General features: G+C 36.9%; 1 protein-coding gene across 6 annotated transcripts in view; it reads left to right on the top strand.

Moving 5' to 3' along the window:
• The window catches only part of RFTN2 (raftlin family member 2), an 82,649-nt gene that overhangs the window by 31,257 nt on the left and 35,309 nt on the right, over positions 1-16,083 (top strand). For 5 of the 6 annotated variants that reach the window (XM_027865667.1, XM_027865665.1, XM_027865666.1 and 2 more), the window contains exons 5-7: positions 1,758-1,961; positions 7,669-7,713; positions 11,440-11,558. In XM_027865667.1, coding sequence (XP_027721468.1) covers positions 1,758-1,961; positions 7,669-7,713; positions 11,440-11,558 — 368 coding nt within the window. The remainder of the gene's footprint in view (positions 1-1,757; positions 1,962-7,668; positions 7,714-11,439; positions 11,559-16,083) is intronic. The other variant, XM_027865664.1, reaches the window with a different exon arrangement.

Below are 16,083 nucleotides of genomic sequence, written 5' to 3' on the forward strand. Positions count from 1 at the left end.
CACACACACACACACACACACACACACACACACACACACACACACACCGTCTCAGTGGGTGGAAGCAGGAGAGAATTAGGCTAAAAATCTAACTCAGTTCCTTAATTCCATCAACTTTACACCAAAAGTCACATCAGTCCAGATAATTTCTTCCACTGGGCTAGGGTCCTTGTCACTCCCAAAGATCTCCCCTCGTTCCTCTGATATTGGACTGGCTACAACACCCAGCCTGGATTATAACTCCCATATTCCTGTAATTCACTCTCCTGGCTCAGATCAGAGATTCCACTCCCTGCATCTATAAAGGAAAAGAAGCCCCATTTATGGGCAGGGACGGTGAGGGGGAAGACCCCATAGGTCTTTGTCTTACAGCATGGTCTCACCACTGGACTCTAAGAGTGAAGGACTTACCTTGCTCCCCCAGGTGCAAAGGCACCAACAGAGAGGCAAAAAGGAAATTGTGAAAACTACAAGGCTTTATTGAATTCCTCCAAAGCCAATCAAAATACCTCCCCTTCACCATGTGGGTTAACCAGATTGAACCAGTTGCTAAATATCTATGCATGTGTCTCCAAGTCACTTTCCTTACATGTAATCATGATTCTCCGTGAAGCAGTAACCCTAGTATCCTCTATATGGAGAGACACCATCTGCTCCCTACTGTCCTCCACATGGAGGCACAATATGAACAAGTTGATGGGATCTAAACATGTGCCATACCTGCCTTACAAGTGATTTTGTGCTTTGCTTACAGTGATCAAGAATGGCCAATCTTCCCCAAAATGGATAATATTGAATATACACATGTTTGGGGTTCTGGTTCCTCTTTTAGCATGAAAGAAAATATTCTTATAAGAAAGTAAAGGCTATCATAAATTATATTGTTTCCAGCTGATTTCATAAATCCTATCATAATGCTAGTACTAGTAGTTGAACACAACACTTACATCATAAAATTTCTGAGTCACAGTGAGAAAAATATACTATATGTCATTATTCATGAAGGAGGCATGATCTGACCTTCAGTATCCTTAAATCAACAATATAGCTTAGTCCTTCTACTGACTAAAAATCCATAGAGCTCATCCCCAAACTTTGTTCTCCATCACCTGCAGATCGCTGTCCACACCACTCTCCCCTCCCTGATTACCTCACTCTGTATCTCCCTCTCCCAACTTTCTTTTTCCCCATGCTGGTTCATGTAACTAAATAGAGTTACCCAAGTTAAGGGTTAAAGGACATGTACAGAAAGAAAATGTCCTCTCTCCTTCTCCTACTTCAATTAATCCTGTGTTCTTAGCCTCACTATCAATACCTATTTGTAACTACTGTAAAATCAATATTTTCTATTTCTTTCAATTGTGAGTCCAAGATGTTGCTGATTTAATTGAAAACTTTCAGAAGCCATTTATCAAAGTTGTTGTTGTTTAGTCATGTCTAACTCTTTGTGACCCTGAGGGCCAGCTATCCATGGATTTTTCTTGGCAAAGATACTGAAGTGGTGTGCCATTTCCTTCTCTAGTTTTATGCATTCAAGGGCTAAGTGATTCGCCCACGATCACACAGCTAGTAAATGTCTGAGGTCAAATTTGAACTCTGGTCTTTCTGACTCTAAGTCCAGAGCTCTATCCACTGTACCATCTAGCTGCCTTTCATCAAAGTAGTTTGCTTTTATTTAAATTCCTTTTGAAAGATTACCCTAAAAGATGAAGTTGTTTATTTTTCTTTTTTTTTCTCTCCTGTATATTCATCCTCAGATAATAAATTATATACAGTCTTCAATGTTTTTGATGATGAATCAACATGCTGGACCTATCAGGAAGGCCTTCTATCAATGAAAGTCACGAGAAAAGGATCTGTAATTAGTACACTAGATGCTGATTGGCTCGAGCTGACTACATTTTATTATAAACAAGGATTGTCCTTAATTGATTCTTTTGTATCCTGGGAAACTTCTAAAGGTAAGTCTTATTTCAGAAAGGGATCTTATGATATAAATTTTTTTGCAACTGTGTCAAGAATTATGTTTTGATCAGCCTTAAGTGTGGGAGAGCAGGAGTTATTTGAATTTTTTTTGGTCTTTGTAGTCCCGTCACCTAACGTAGGCCTTGTACATAGCAAGTACTTAATAAATGCTAAATGAATGAAGTGACCAATATGAGGAGATGTGGTGTCTAAGGTAATTACATGGCCAGTGGCATAGAGGTATGCAGATTTAATTCAGCAATTTCTTCAACTGCCGTGAGCCATGCAAAATGTACATCTGCTATACAGGGGAGCATTTCTAATAAATATTTGCCATTTGATCATTCTTTTTTAAAATGAACAGACCTCTGTGACCAACACAAGTAAAATTTACAATAGCCCCACTAAGGAGTCATCACAGCAGTTGAGTTAAAAATTCATAAAATGTAATGGCTGATTACCTAGGAAAATGAAAGCTATTGATCTGGAAGATAATTAGGCTAAATAAAACTCTATCATTATCATGGTTTTAAGTGTTTTCAATTGACTGTTTTCAATTGAGAGGCTTAGTTTGCTCCCTCCTTTAAAAAGTTTTCCTTTCCTTTTATTTTTAATTTTTAGGGGAGCTACATTTTTCTTTTGTTAAGATAATGGGTAATTGTCTTTAGAGGTTTTTATGAAATAAAACTCATTTTTCCCTCTAGTTGTCTCTATTTATACTTACAATCTAGGGAATTATTCTAAGCCAGATTGTTTTTATGAATGTATGTTATCATGCATGTATCTCCATATGTAGTAGTTAATGTCCAAGTATGTATTATCATCCAGAGTTTGGAGATGTTGTGACATACTGGATTTTATAAGTGTTGGTGAAGAAAATATAGTTCAAGATGTGACCTTTTAAGCTGCTTTCCTTCCTTTTTCCTAATCTCTCATTATCCCAAAAAAAGTAAGTGATTTTTTAGAGAAAATGTGAAAAAAGCAAAAATTGATCAGGGGGGTGAGAAGAGACAGAGGTAGTGGGGAGGTTAGAAATGTGGATAGAGATGTACAGTAGCAAATGCACCGGACTTAAAGTTAGTACATATGGTTTTGATCCCCACTGTGACATTTACTAGCTGTGTGACCTTAGAAGAATTACTTATCCTCTCAGAGTCTCAATTTCTTCATCATAAATTGAGGGTAATAGTAGTTGCACCACATTTCACAGGAAATTGTTAGGAAGGCTTCCAATTATGAGTTATTATTACTCTAATTGGAGATATAGAAAACCAGAATAAGAGCATTCTCTCAGTGGTGATAAAGGGATGAATGAAAAAGTAAATGAAATAACTCAATTTGCATTGCAAAGTTAGAGTTGAAAACTTATTTAAGTAGAAATATTTTACATCAGTGCAACTTTTTGAAGAATCAGTACTTAAAACTGACAAAAGTTCACATTTCAGTAAGTCAAATTGCTCAGTAACTAAGATGCATACATGATTTAGTAAGACTCTGAAATACATAAACAGCATATTCCAAACAAGAATTTACTGACTATTAAAGAATTTTTCTGTTAGGGCCTTTTAGGACATGTAGCTACAATATTTCTATTCACAGATCATCTAGTTGGACAACTGTTTACCTTTCATAAAATTACACATACAACTCAAGAGTCTAAGTTGGGGCCTCCTTTAGTTAGTTTCCTAATTTTTGGTGGTGATCTTTTTACTGGAGGGTAAAGAAAAATATTCCCTTCAGTGTCTCTCTCAGGCAGCGCTTGCGTTGGGCCCTTGTCTGATTGCAACAAAATTAACTTCAACAGATGCTGTCCCAAAGAGGCTCAGTGGGTCTTTTGTGTTTCAAAGCCTCCCAAGCTATTTACAGTCAAAGCTTAAGGGAAAATCATCACTCTCAGCAGCTATGGAATGTCTCATTAGACATTTTACATATCCTGCTTTACAAGAGCAGAGCCCCTAACTAGCCTCAGCCTTTTGGCAGTTTGACTATTGGGTGTGTCATTAGGGTCTTCACTGAGAGTGTGTAAAGACTCTCCAGATGCCCCAATATGTAGGGAGACTGTAAAAAAGTGTCTGGGACATCTGGAAAAGAACTTTAAAGGAACCACAGCTGAACTCAGTTACTGAATTCAGTGTTGTTTGACATTTCTGTCACTGAAAACTACCTGGGTGAGCTATTAATTCATATTACTTACTATTTGTTTCAGGCCTCATGAGCAGTACTGTAAAAGAGTTAAATTAATGGATGTTACCAAAGTCAGCACACTATGGGAATAGATGTTTCATGTGATGACGAGAGCAAAAACCAGGCATTGCCTCCCAAGATTAAATCTATTTCTCTTAAAACATTCAAACCAAACTCGGGTGGCTGGGTAGTAGGAAGATTTACTACCAGTATGGGATATCCTCTCTCCCTTCCTGCCTTTTCCCTTCACTCCTTTTTCTAATCTGGGCCACCCATCTTGGCTGCTTTACAATTCACAGGAACTTAGATGAAATAGACAACTACCATAAGCCTTACATTTGCCCTGCCACTATTTCCTGAAGTTCTGCAAACCTTAACTGTCTATTCTGTTTCTATGTCTTGAAGACCCCTTGCATTGTTATCTGACTCTCTGATGTAATCTAATGACCCCTGGGCCTTGCCATATGCCCCTCCAATGATGTACCCTTAGGGTTTCTAGATCTTTCTGTCAGCCCTGCATCTGAGCTTTCTTTTATGTATTGTCTTCCCTCAATTAATATGTGAATTCTTTGAGAGCAAGGACTGTCTTGCTTCTTCTGTCTTTATAACCAGCACTTAGCATAGTGTTAGGCACATAGTAAGTGCTTTAATAAATGCCTTTTTCACTCATTCTCCCTCTTTTTAAAAAACAATTCTTTATTATGTAGTGATGTCTTTTTAGGAGAGGAAGAAGGAATATAAGGGGAAATATAGGCAATATAAATACAAAAGATATTAATAAAAATTTGTTTAAAAAAGGAAAAGAATCTTTAATGTAGTACTTTATTAGATCAAAAGCTTTTTTTTAATTATAGGTATAGTAGTATCTGTGTCCCCTCTAAAATTCACACATTTAAAGTAGACTGGTACGATGTGGAGTACCATTGGGAAAAACCTGCCTAATCTCTCTCATATCTTTATGAGGAATACCCTAGTATGTATGTAGATTGATCTCATAAAGGAAAGTAGGCATAAGGGTTGGTTTGTTCAGTCGCTTCAGTTGTGTCCAACTCTTTATGACCCCATGTAGGGTTTTCTTGGCAAAGGTACTGGAGTGGTTTGCCATTTCGTTCTCCAGTTTGTTTTATATATAAGGAAACTGAGGGAAACAGGGTTAAGTGCCTTGTCCAGGGTCACATGGCTAGGAAGTGTCTGAGGTCACATATGAACTCCTGAAACTTCCTGACTCCAATCCATTGTGCCACCCAGCTGCCTCATAGGGGGTTGGTAGCTGTTGATGTTTTCTGAATTTCATTTTTTTAGAGAACAATAAGGTTTATGATTTTTTTCCTCAAGTATTTGGTATCCTCTCTTCTCTCAGATATCTTAAGAATCAATTACTGAATGTCTTCAAAACTGTCACCTCAGCCTTTCTTTTGTGTATACTTGGTTCTTCTTGTCTTTGTCTTCTTTAGTGCAATTTCTGCTTCCTCATGTAAACCTTCAAGAACTGCGATACTAGAGTTCAAATAGGGTATTTCCACTATCATTGATGGAGAAAATAGTTTGGGATAATAACTTTGATAGATCTTTGCCATGTTTGGTATCTTCCTTCCAGTTTCATCCTTAAAGGTTTTTTAACCTTTAAGGTTAAATATATATATGTATAAATATATATATGTGTGTGTGTGTGTTTGTATGTATATGTATATGTATGTATGTGTAATGGAATTATATATTTAACCTTAACCATCTGTCATAATTGGGTCTCTTAAAAGTTTTTCATAAAATTTTTTTTCTCTCTCCCACCTCTCACTGTGCTATGAGTGGCTGCTTGCTTTGATGGCTCTCTGATCTCATTGCTTGTGGATGCTGCCTCTAATGAAACAGATATTCTGTCATGGTTCTGATTAGTTGTAGTTCTTCCTGAAGGATCTGAGCTAATCAACACTGTTTTTCTTGCCAGTGGAGCAGATAGCAACTCATTCATACTTTCTCATCTTCTACAACTCTTATCCATGTCCTCCCATAAATCTTCCATAAGGGATCCAGCCAACCTGCTGGGGTACTTCCTCTCGATCCCTTGACATTGTTTGAGGCCAACCACCAATTGTCTCTCGATGTGTGAAATGAATGTTTACTTCCTTTTCCGGTCATATCTTAAGATCTTTTACATCAGTTATACTGCACAAATCATCATTGGTCATGCATATTAACCAGCTTACACCCTGATGCTTTCTCCTTGGAGCAACCCTGAACTTAAAATCAATAAAGACTGGAGGATTCCATGACTAACAGGATCATGGGAAGAATATTGTTGGGCCTTTGCAAGAAGGAGAAGCCTGGCATCTCAAAGCAATCCACAAATTCCCCTATTTCTACAAATGTTGCTAAGGCTTCATTTTGCTTACTTTGAATAATTTTCCTTTCAAAGTTTCTCTTGATGTTTATTTCAACTTAATTTCAATCCACCACAGTCCATTCAACAGATATTTATTAATCACCCTTCATGGCCAAGGTGTTCTGCTAGATGCTTGGGGTACAAAGGTGAAAAACAGTAAATTTCCTAACCGCCAAGGTTCAAATAAAACATTTACTACAGTTCCTGGCATGCAGCAGGTGCTTAATAAATGCTTGCTCCCTTTCCTTTGCCTCCTTAAGGAGTTTACCATCTATTGGAGGAATTGCCACGTCCTCAGGTCTAAATCGAAGTCGAATGTGATAGAGGCACATAAGAGATCCAAAGTGCCCTAGGAAAATCTGGGTAGGAAAGAACATTTTCATCTTGGGGGAATCAAGAAAGTCTTCATGGAGAAAGTGGCATCTAAAATTATTCTTGAAGAGAAATAGTACAACAGGTAGATATACACAAATGTATGATATGAAAGAAGACAGGATAGGAAAAGGATTACAATCCCATTTGTCTGGAATGTAGAATATATAAAGTGAAATTATATGAATTATATGACTGGAAAGGTAGGTTAACACCAGATTGTGAAGGGCCTTAAATGCCAGGCTAATTAATTTGTTTATTATGCCTTAGGCAACAGGGAACCACCAAATGTTTTTCAGCAATGAAATAGCATGATCAGACCTGAGCATTTAAAAAATTATTTTGGCAGCTATTTATGGGATGTCCATTTTATAATTGCTAATAAAATCTTTATAAGAATCATTTACATACATATAGAAGACATCCTTGATGAGAATATGAAAAGGCAAGCTTTTCAAAGTGATTTTCTACAGCAGAAGACATCTTCATCAACATACAGTTAATTGGTTGAAAGGTATATCAAATACAAGATCCTGCTGCATTTATTATTTATTGATTTTTTTTTAAAAAAAAGCATTTGATTACAGCAAAATGAAACTTTTTTGAGTCCTCTAGCAAAGTGTCTCCCATACTTTTCAAGATCATACAATATTTCTTGATAGATGGAACCATGGAATAACTTTGTTCATTGATCTCATCATTAATATCAAATGAGAAATAAAACATGAAGATGCATGTTCACTAATGACACATTTCCTTTGTGAAAGATGCTCTATGCAGAACTGAAAGAGGAGGAGGATTTTCCATAAATGGTAAGAGCATCTAAATATTCTTGTTTGCCGATGACATTGTGATGTTTGCCTCAGGTCCTAAAATATTATAAAGCCCCCTCAGTGAGCATCATGATCACTCCAAAGAGATCAGCCTCGTAGTTACAGAGGACAAAGCAAATAGATGAACAACTATATCCCAACTATGACAAGCACCCTGGATGGAATAACTAACTCAATGGGTGGGCCATCAGTTAGTGTATTTCAGACAGACTGAAGATAAGCAGTGTGCTTGGCCCAAAACTGAATAGGAGAAAGAGTGAGATGGATTGCACAATTCTGTCTACAATCCCAAGCAGCTCCCTGATATAGAAACCTATCTTTTTAACTTTGATATTATACTGCCACAAATCAAGGAGGACCACCATCTCCAAAGAATCAGCATTGTAAGTGACCCTGTGTAAGTAAGTTGCAACTTGTTACCAATGATGTTATATACTCAAGAATTGGATACAAAAGATATCATCCAGGAAATGTATAATCAGAAAAGAAGATGAACCATTCATGTAGCAAGAGCAAGGAAAAAATAGATGGATGGACCAGCTGAGTAGCTACCCTGATATCCATAGAATATTTTTTCAAAGCCTAGAAAAAAGACTTCAGGCCATGGAGTCATAGGATCATAGCAATTTGAGCTCCAAGGGACCCTAAGATTTTAGGGACCCTCATTTTAGAGCTATGAAAACTGAGGCACAGAGAGACTAAGTGAAATGTCCCAATGTCATACAGATAACAATTAGCAGAGATTTCTGTTTAAACTGAATCTAAATACAGTCCACTGTCCCATATTATAGTAGATCTTTTATGAAACATTTCTAAGATAAGAGTGATATAGATGGATTATAATATAGATGGAATATAATAATAATAGCTACATTGATGAGATTACGCATTCATTGAAATATGAGGGATGGACTAGAGAGAGCAAAGGCTAGAGGTAGGCTGACCATTTTGGAGTCTATTAAAATATAATCCAGATGAAGGAAGAGATGAGGGCCCAAAGTAGGGTGACAACAGTATGAGTAAAAAGAAGGACCAGGTATGAGAGGCACTATGGAGGAAGAATCAACAGGACTTGTAAACTAACTATAAGTGAAAGAGAAGGAAGAATCAAATGTCATTCTAAAAGTTCTGAGCTTGAATGACGTGGAGAATGACGGTGCCATTAATAGAAAAAGTAGGTCAATTAGAAGACAGAAAGATTCTGGTTAGGAGGATGATAAGTTTGGGACCTGGAATCATTAGATATGGAAGAAACCATCCAGTCCAAACCATCTATTCTACAAATAAACTAAGGTCTACTTGGAGTTTGACCTGTGACTAGTACATCCTAGATGGAGATGCCCAGGGTTGGGCATTTAGATTTGTAAATCAGCTGTAATTGAACCCTTAGAAATGAATGAAATCACTAAAAGAGAATATAATGAAAGAAGAGGGGACATAGGTAAATCCTATGGGTCACCCCCAGCTGTGGGCAGGAGGAGAATGATAAACCTGTGAAGACAGAGAAGAAACATTCATACAGGCAGAAGAACTAGAAGATGGCAGCATAACAGAAATCATGGGAGAAAATATTTAGGAAAAAACTATAGTCAACCCTATCAGATTGCTACAGAAAGGTCAAAGGGGGTGAACACTGAGAAAAGTTCATTGTTTTTAGCATTTGAGAGGTTACTACTGTGGCCTTAAAGAGATCGATTTCAGAAGAGTGGTAGAGTCAGAAGCCAGATGGCAATAGAGATTATAGTCATTTCTTTCTAGAATTTTAGCAGTAAGGGAGAGGAAAGTAGTAGCTTGAAGGGAAAGCTTGGAACAGCAGCTATGGACTGTTACATTAAAAAATATTAAGGGTCTAATATGGGGATGGGAGAGAAAATAATGAGGAGCACATTGAGTGACATATATCAGATGGTCTTTGCTTAAGGATATCTATGGGATGTATAATACCGAAAGTTTCTCCAGTATGGACTCAAAATACATTTTGTTACCACTAATAAAATAACTTTTATTGCCAAACAATTATATCTTAAATAATTTTCTTTCAAATAATTTTAGTTATTAGATTGAATGTTTGAAAAAATATTCTATTTTGTGAGAATTAATTACACAATGTAGAGAAATTTATCAATTTGGAGAGATCCAAAAAATGAGAAACCATCCCATTTTACTGTATCACTCTGGTGACCTGAGGAGTTAATTCATCTTTCAACATATCCAATAATTATGTTTGTGGAGCTTCAAATGTTAATCTCCTCAGAAGGCTTCACCTAATATCACCGGTGCCCCTACTCCCTTCAATTATTAACATTTCTGTTTAAAAAAAAAAAGATCCTAATGAAAATACAGTCCTACAGGTTCCTGTGATGGAGTGAGTCAGGTTGCTACAGATTTTTCCCAAGCATGCAGATTTGTTCTCCCAAGGAGGAGGTAGACATCTACTGAGGTTAAATCACTTCTTTCTATCAAAACCAGAAACTCAAGTGTTGAAAATATACTAACCTGAGGGTAAAGGCCACAAGGCCTTCATCTTCACATCATGTAATGTCAAACAAAACAAGTAGCAGATTACATACAGCTGCATAAATGTCAAAATACATATTTGTAATGATGTCCTAGAAAAACCTTAAACCCATACCCAAAAAATGTTTGTCTACTGTGGTCATCTTTGGTGTGGCACTGAAAATTGCACTTAAAGAAAGTGGGATATCTGCTGTATTAAGGAAACCAGTGACCAGCTATTAAAAGACCAAATCAAACTAACAGTGGATACTTTTGATCCTTCCAAAAAATATGTATTCTTTTTGGTATTCTGCTATGACTTAGTCATGTCAAAGGGAAATGATCTGCCCCTCATGTCTGTGTCCATTGACAAAAAATTAAAACTAAAAACTATTTTAAAATACTTTATTTAGAAATAATAGTTTTAAAGTCCTTAATGTTTAGATTATAAATAACCAAAGTTTTGGTGTAACTGTTAGATATGCACTGTTTTATAAAAACCAAAAAGCTTAACCAGCATTTGGCCATGGAGACCTTCCCTAGTGCAGGCCCAATAGGAAACAAAGGGGCTTCCATGAAGTAGGTCTAGTTTAGGACAGCTGCTTACAATTGACTATTTAAGAAATAAGTCAGAGGGGCACTCCCTTATAACTTCCTTCCCATCAGGGATCCTGACAATGATTTCTGCTTAGAGTCTTCCTGTTGCTATTGTCAATGGTTTGTTTGTTTTTTTTTAAGTTAGGCTCATTGGATTAAATACTGTCTTTTGTGTTTTGTGTATTTTGAATTAATTTTGCTTTAATATTATTTGTAGCATCATTATATCATTTCAAGGTTTGGGGAGGGAGAAGAGGGAAGATTATTGTTGTTTCTCTTGCTGTCCTAAATAATATATAACCAAAGTATGTAACACGAACCAAAATCTTTTCTCAAGCTGAAAAGTATTTCCTGTTGTTTCTAATTTCAGATGACTACTTTAGGAGACTCAGTGTTTATTGTCTGGCTCCTTTGAAGAAAAAGGGAAAATAACTATAATTTAATGAAAAGGGAGAAAGATGTAGTTGGGGCAACCAAAATAAGTGTTTATTAACCAATTGCTTGTGTTTTCTTTTCTTTTCAGCCTCCTATAAGGTTATTTAAGGATGACAATAATATGATGAGAAACTACATATTTAAAGCCTTTCATAAGCATATCCTTTGTCTCCACAGATCATTTGTCCAAATCTTTGGAAGGATTATTTATATATGAAGAAGAAGGTTCTGGAGTGCCAGGTTCTAACAGGAAAGGAAATGATGCAATTGTAGTGGAACAATGGACTGTCATTGAGGTAAATTACAATTATCTGGCAATAATTGTATTTGTACTTTTCGTTTTCTAGGTTAGCATTTTTTTTGCTGCCTCATTATTCCTTAGATATGTGTTTATTTATAAGTGGAAGTTCATTAAAAATGATTTGGCAGTCTTCTCTCAGATTTAAATCCTTTGCTTTATGTATATAATCAGATATGGCAAAATTAAACTTATAAAATGTTTTATAAATGTTTATTTATATATTTATAATTATATATATAATTTTATAAATTTATAAATGTTTGATTTAGCTAAAAATTGATAACACAATGTCCTCAAATGATTTGACATTAAAGTATAAAATCAAAAGCCTCTTGGCACTTAGGCTATCTCTATACAATGCCACAGCAAATGGTTAAAAGGGAGAAACATGACATAGAGTTATTTAACTACTTGATTTGTGTAATAATAATAACTAGCATTTCTATAGTACCTACCATGTGCCAGGCACTGTGCTAAATGCTTTATAGATATTATCTTATTTGATCCATACAACCACCCTGGGAGATAGGCGTTATCATTATCCTTCCTTTTACAGTTGAGGTAACTGAGGCAAAGAGAGGTTAAATGACTTGCCCAGAATCACAAGCTAGTAAATGTCTGAGGCCAGATTTGACCTAAGGTATTCCTGATTACAGACACAGCATTCTATAAACTACTCCATTCCCATTCAATTAGTTTGATTTTTTTTATTCAATTGACTGGTTGTTTCAGCATCACTATAGGTACAGTTTAAAGACCATGAAATTCAAAAAATATACTCCCTTTTCCCTAGCACAGAAATTTACATAGAGCATTATGCTTCCCAGTCAGATATGATATTGCTAAGGATGCTGTGCACTCTAAAGGACAGGATGACCTTGACATGTCAAGGACCTGGCTGGCAAAATTTTCCAGTGCAAACAACTCAGTTGTGTATCTGAGGCCATTCCTTTCAAGACCTATAATTTGTAGTTTTGCAGACTATTTGTGACTATCCATTTTTGATACTTAAATAGATCTGTAGTTTCATTAGCATGGTTGTTCTTTCTAGCGATTCAGATTGCATCCCATCTATGCCTTCTTATCTCACCAATATACTCCTAGAAAAATCCCCCACAGGAGGTCTACCCAACACTGGGGCTAGGGAGGTGGGAGGAAAGGGAGAGGGAAGAGTTCTAGATCTCTTGACATTGCATGGCTACTAGTAGAGTACACTGTTTTCTGTCAGTTATTCTTCATTCTCGCCATATAACCAATTCACTTCCTTTTGATGACATCACTGTGGGAGAATTTCCAGTATAGAAATACCCTTCACCAGTGTAGATTGTCAATTCTTCTAAAATAGGTCAAAGGTAGGACTTGAACCCATCCATGTATTCCTGACTCCACAGCTAGCCCTCTATGCCATGCTGTCTCTTCACGGTCAAACTTTTCTTTAATATCTTTTACACAGCTTCTCATTGGAAATATGCTTGACCCTTCTCATGGTTACTGTATATCTCTTCATCATCTTCTGGATGACCTGCATCTTTAATTCTTTGTAGACTGTGGAATTTATTCCATAACTTGCAACCGGATATCATCATCAGAAGATTATTGTTGGGGCAGCTACATGGCGCAGTGGATAGAGCACCGGTCCTGTAGTCAGGAGGACCAGACACATAACACTTACTAGCTGTGTGACCCTGGGCAAGTTACTTAACCCCATTGCCTAACCTAAAAAAAAAGAAAAGAAGATTATTGTTATTTCAAAGATGAAACTCTATTTCAGAAAGATTCTTGCCCAAAGGCAATCCAGTCCACAGTCTTCTTCTTACTTCTATTGTTCATCTATAGTGTGTCTATAAGATATATAGAGGTATATTTCTCCACTGCTTCTTGCCATATTGTTTCACCATCTTCTTCCATTATATTTTACCAACCAGTTTATCTTCCAAATCTTTGTTGGCCTTGACTGGCACACTCTACTGGGCAGAAAGATCAAATGTTTGATAGATGAAGTGGTTTCTACATTCTTTTGGTCTACTTGGTGATTGAATTACATAGGTTAAAATTCCTGAGAAAATTGTAGTAGTCTGTATCAATGTCTTTACTTTTAGCCATTTCCTGTTTTTCCATCATCATAACACAGCTTAAGTCATGTTGGAATTGCCTCAATTACATGTAATATCTCCTTTTTATTTTTTCTTCTGATTTGGTATTGATTTTGATCTTTAATCTAACAAGTCAGTACTCTGTACACAGACAGTCATTTACAGAATGATTTCCCACATCAGTAATTACTCATTTTCTGACTATTAGGTTATAAGTAATTTTATTTTTTGTTGTTTTTCAGTGCCCACCATATATAGTGTCTCTTAGCTCCCTTCTTTTTAAAAAATGTTTTATTCATTTTTTTTTCTTTTTTAAGATCACTGTACCATCTCTATATTGTTGATTCTCAAATCTACTTATCCTGTCCCAACCTCTCAGCTGATCTTCAGTCTCACATCTCCAACTGCCTTTCAGACATCATGAACTGGATGTCCAGTAGACGTCTTAAATTCAATATGTCCAAAACAGAACTCATTATCTTTTTCCCTAAACCCTCCCCCCTCCTACTTTCCTTATCACTATAGAGGGCAACACCATCTTCCAGTGCCTTAGGCTTACAACCGAAAAATCATCCTAGATTCCTCACTCTCTCATACCCTCCCATATTCAAACTGCTGCCAAAGCCTGTTGATTTCCCCTTTGCAACATCTCTTGAATATACCCCCTTCTTTCCTCTGACACTGCCATCCTCTAGTGCAGGCCCTTATAACCTCATGCCTGGATTATTGTAATAGCCAGCCAGTGGGTCTGCTTGACTCAAGTCACTCTCCACTCCAATCCATCCTCCACTCAGCTGCCAAAGTGATTTTCCTGAAACCAAGGTCTGATAATGTCACACACCTACCACCCCCCAACTCCTTACTCAGTAAACTCCAGTAACTCCCTGTCACCTCCAGTATCAAATACAAAATGTTCTGCTTAGCAGTCAGAGCCCTTCATAACCTAGCCCCCTCCTACTTTTCCAATCTTCTTAAACCTTACTCTCTGACACATGCTTTTCCATCCAGTGATAGTGGCCTCCTGGCTGTTCCAGGAACAAAACACTCCATTGTCGAGCTCCTGGAATTGTCTCTGGTTGTACCTCATGCCTGGAGCACTCTCCTCATCTCTGCCTACTGGCTTCCCTGGCTGTAAGTCCCAACTAAAATCCCATCATTTACTGGAATCATTTCGCAACCGCTCTTAAGTCTAATGCCTTCCCTCTTTTAAATATTTCTTATTTATCCTGCATATAGCCTGTTTGTTTATATTTGTTTACATTTTGTCTCCCTTTTAGACTATAAGCTCCTTAAGGGAAAGGATTATCTTTTGCCTCTTTTTGTATCCCTAGAGTGTAGCACAGTGCCTGGCACATAGTAGGTGCTTCACAAGTGTTTATTAATTGACTAACTGATCTTGGATAGAACATACAAGTTAATGCAATCATAGATACATTTACTTTTTTTTTTTTCTTTTTGGTAAGGCAATTTGAGTTAAGTGACTTGCCCACGGTCACACAGCTACTAAGTGTCAAGTGTCTGAGGCTGGCTTTGAACTCAGGTCCTTCTGACTCCAAGGCAAAAGCTCTATCCACTGCGCCACCTAGCTGTCCCTATGTTTACCTTTTTGAGTCACCTACCACCTCATAAAGGCCTCCCTTGTAATAAATAAGAATAGTCAAAGATAACAAATCAACACATTGACCATGTCTGAAAATACATGCCTCATTTTGTACCTATCATGTAGATGCTGACCAGCTCTCTTCTTGATGAATATATTCACAATATATAGGTGTGGATCTCTCTATAGTCTACAAGACTTTGGCCTCTCTCATTTCTTACTCCAAAGCCATGTTAGTTAGGTTAACCCTTGGAGAGCAAACATACTATATTTCTGAGATAACAGTCAAAAACTTTCTAACATGATAGAGCCTTCCAGACTTTGCAGTCTTCTAGCAGTTTAACCATTAAGAACTCAGGATCACCACAATAAAGCACCCGAGTAGGATTTTGTGAAAGATCCATTTTCCTTTTTTAAAAATTGATATATCTTGTCTTGACATATCAATCATACCCCAGTAATCTATATCATAGCACACACATATGCATACTATCTTGCCATTAAAAACAGTTAAGTAAAATTATCTAATGTAGCTAGAACTAGAATTAGGATTGACCGAGAGGAACTTTGCCACTGGGCACTGAATTTAGACTGGGTAAAAACAACTAAGCTTAGTACCTTATTAACAATAATAATTAGGTAAAATTGGAAGATAACTTATTGAGCATAATTATTCACCTCCCTAGGGCTACAGCTCTTTCCTGATTGCGCCTTTCTCCTGCTAGAAGCCTCCTTCCTGGTGTCCCAAAGTTTCTGTAACCTGCGGTCCAAGGTCTATAATTGGCTTTTAAAGTAGATTTAAGAGTGATTTTCTTACCATTTACCCC

This window comes from Vombatus ursinus, unplaced genomic scaffold (genome assembly GCF_900497805.2).
Source record: "Vombatus ursinus unplaced genomic scaffold, bare-nosed wombat genome assembly UNPS02014779.1, whole genome shotgun sequence".
Classification (NCBI taxonomy): domain Eukaryota; kingdom Metazoa; phylum Chordata; class Mammalia; order Diprotodontia; family Vombatidae; genus Vombatus; species Vombatus ursinus.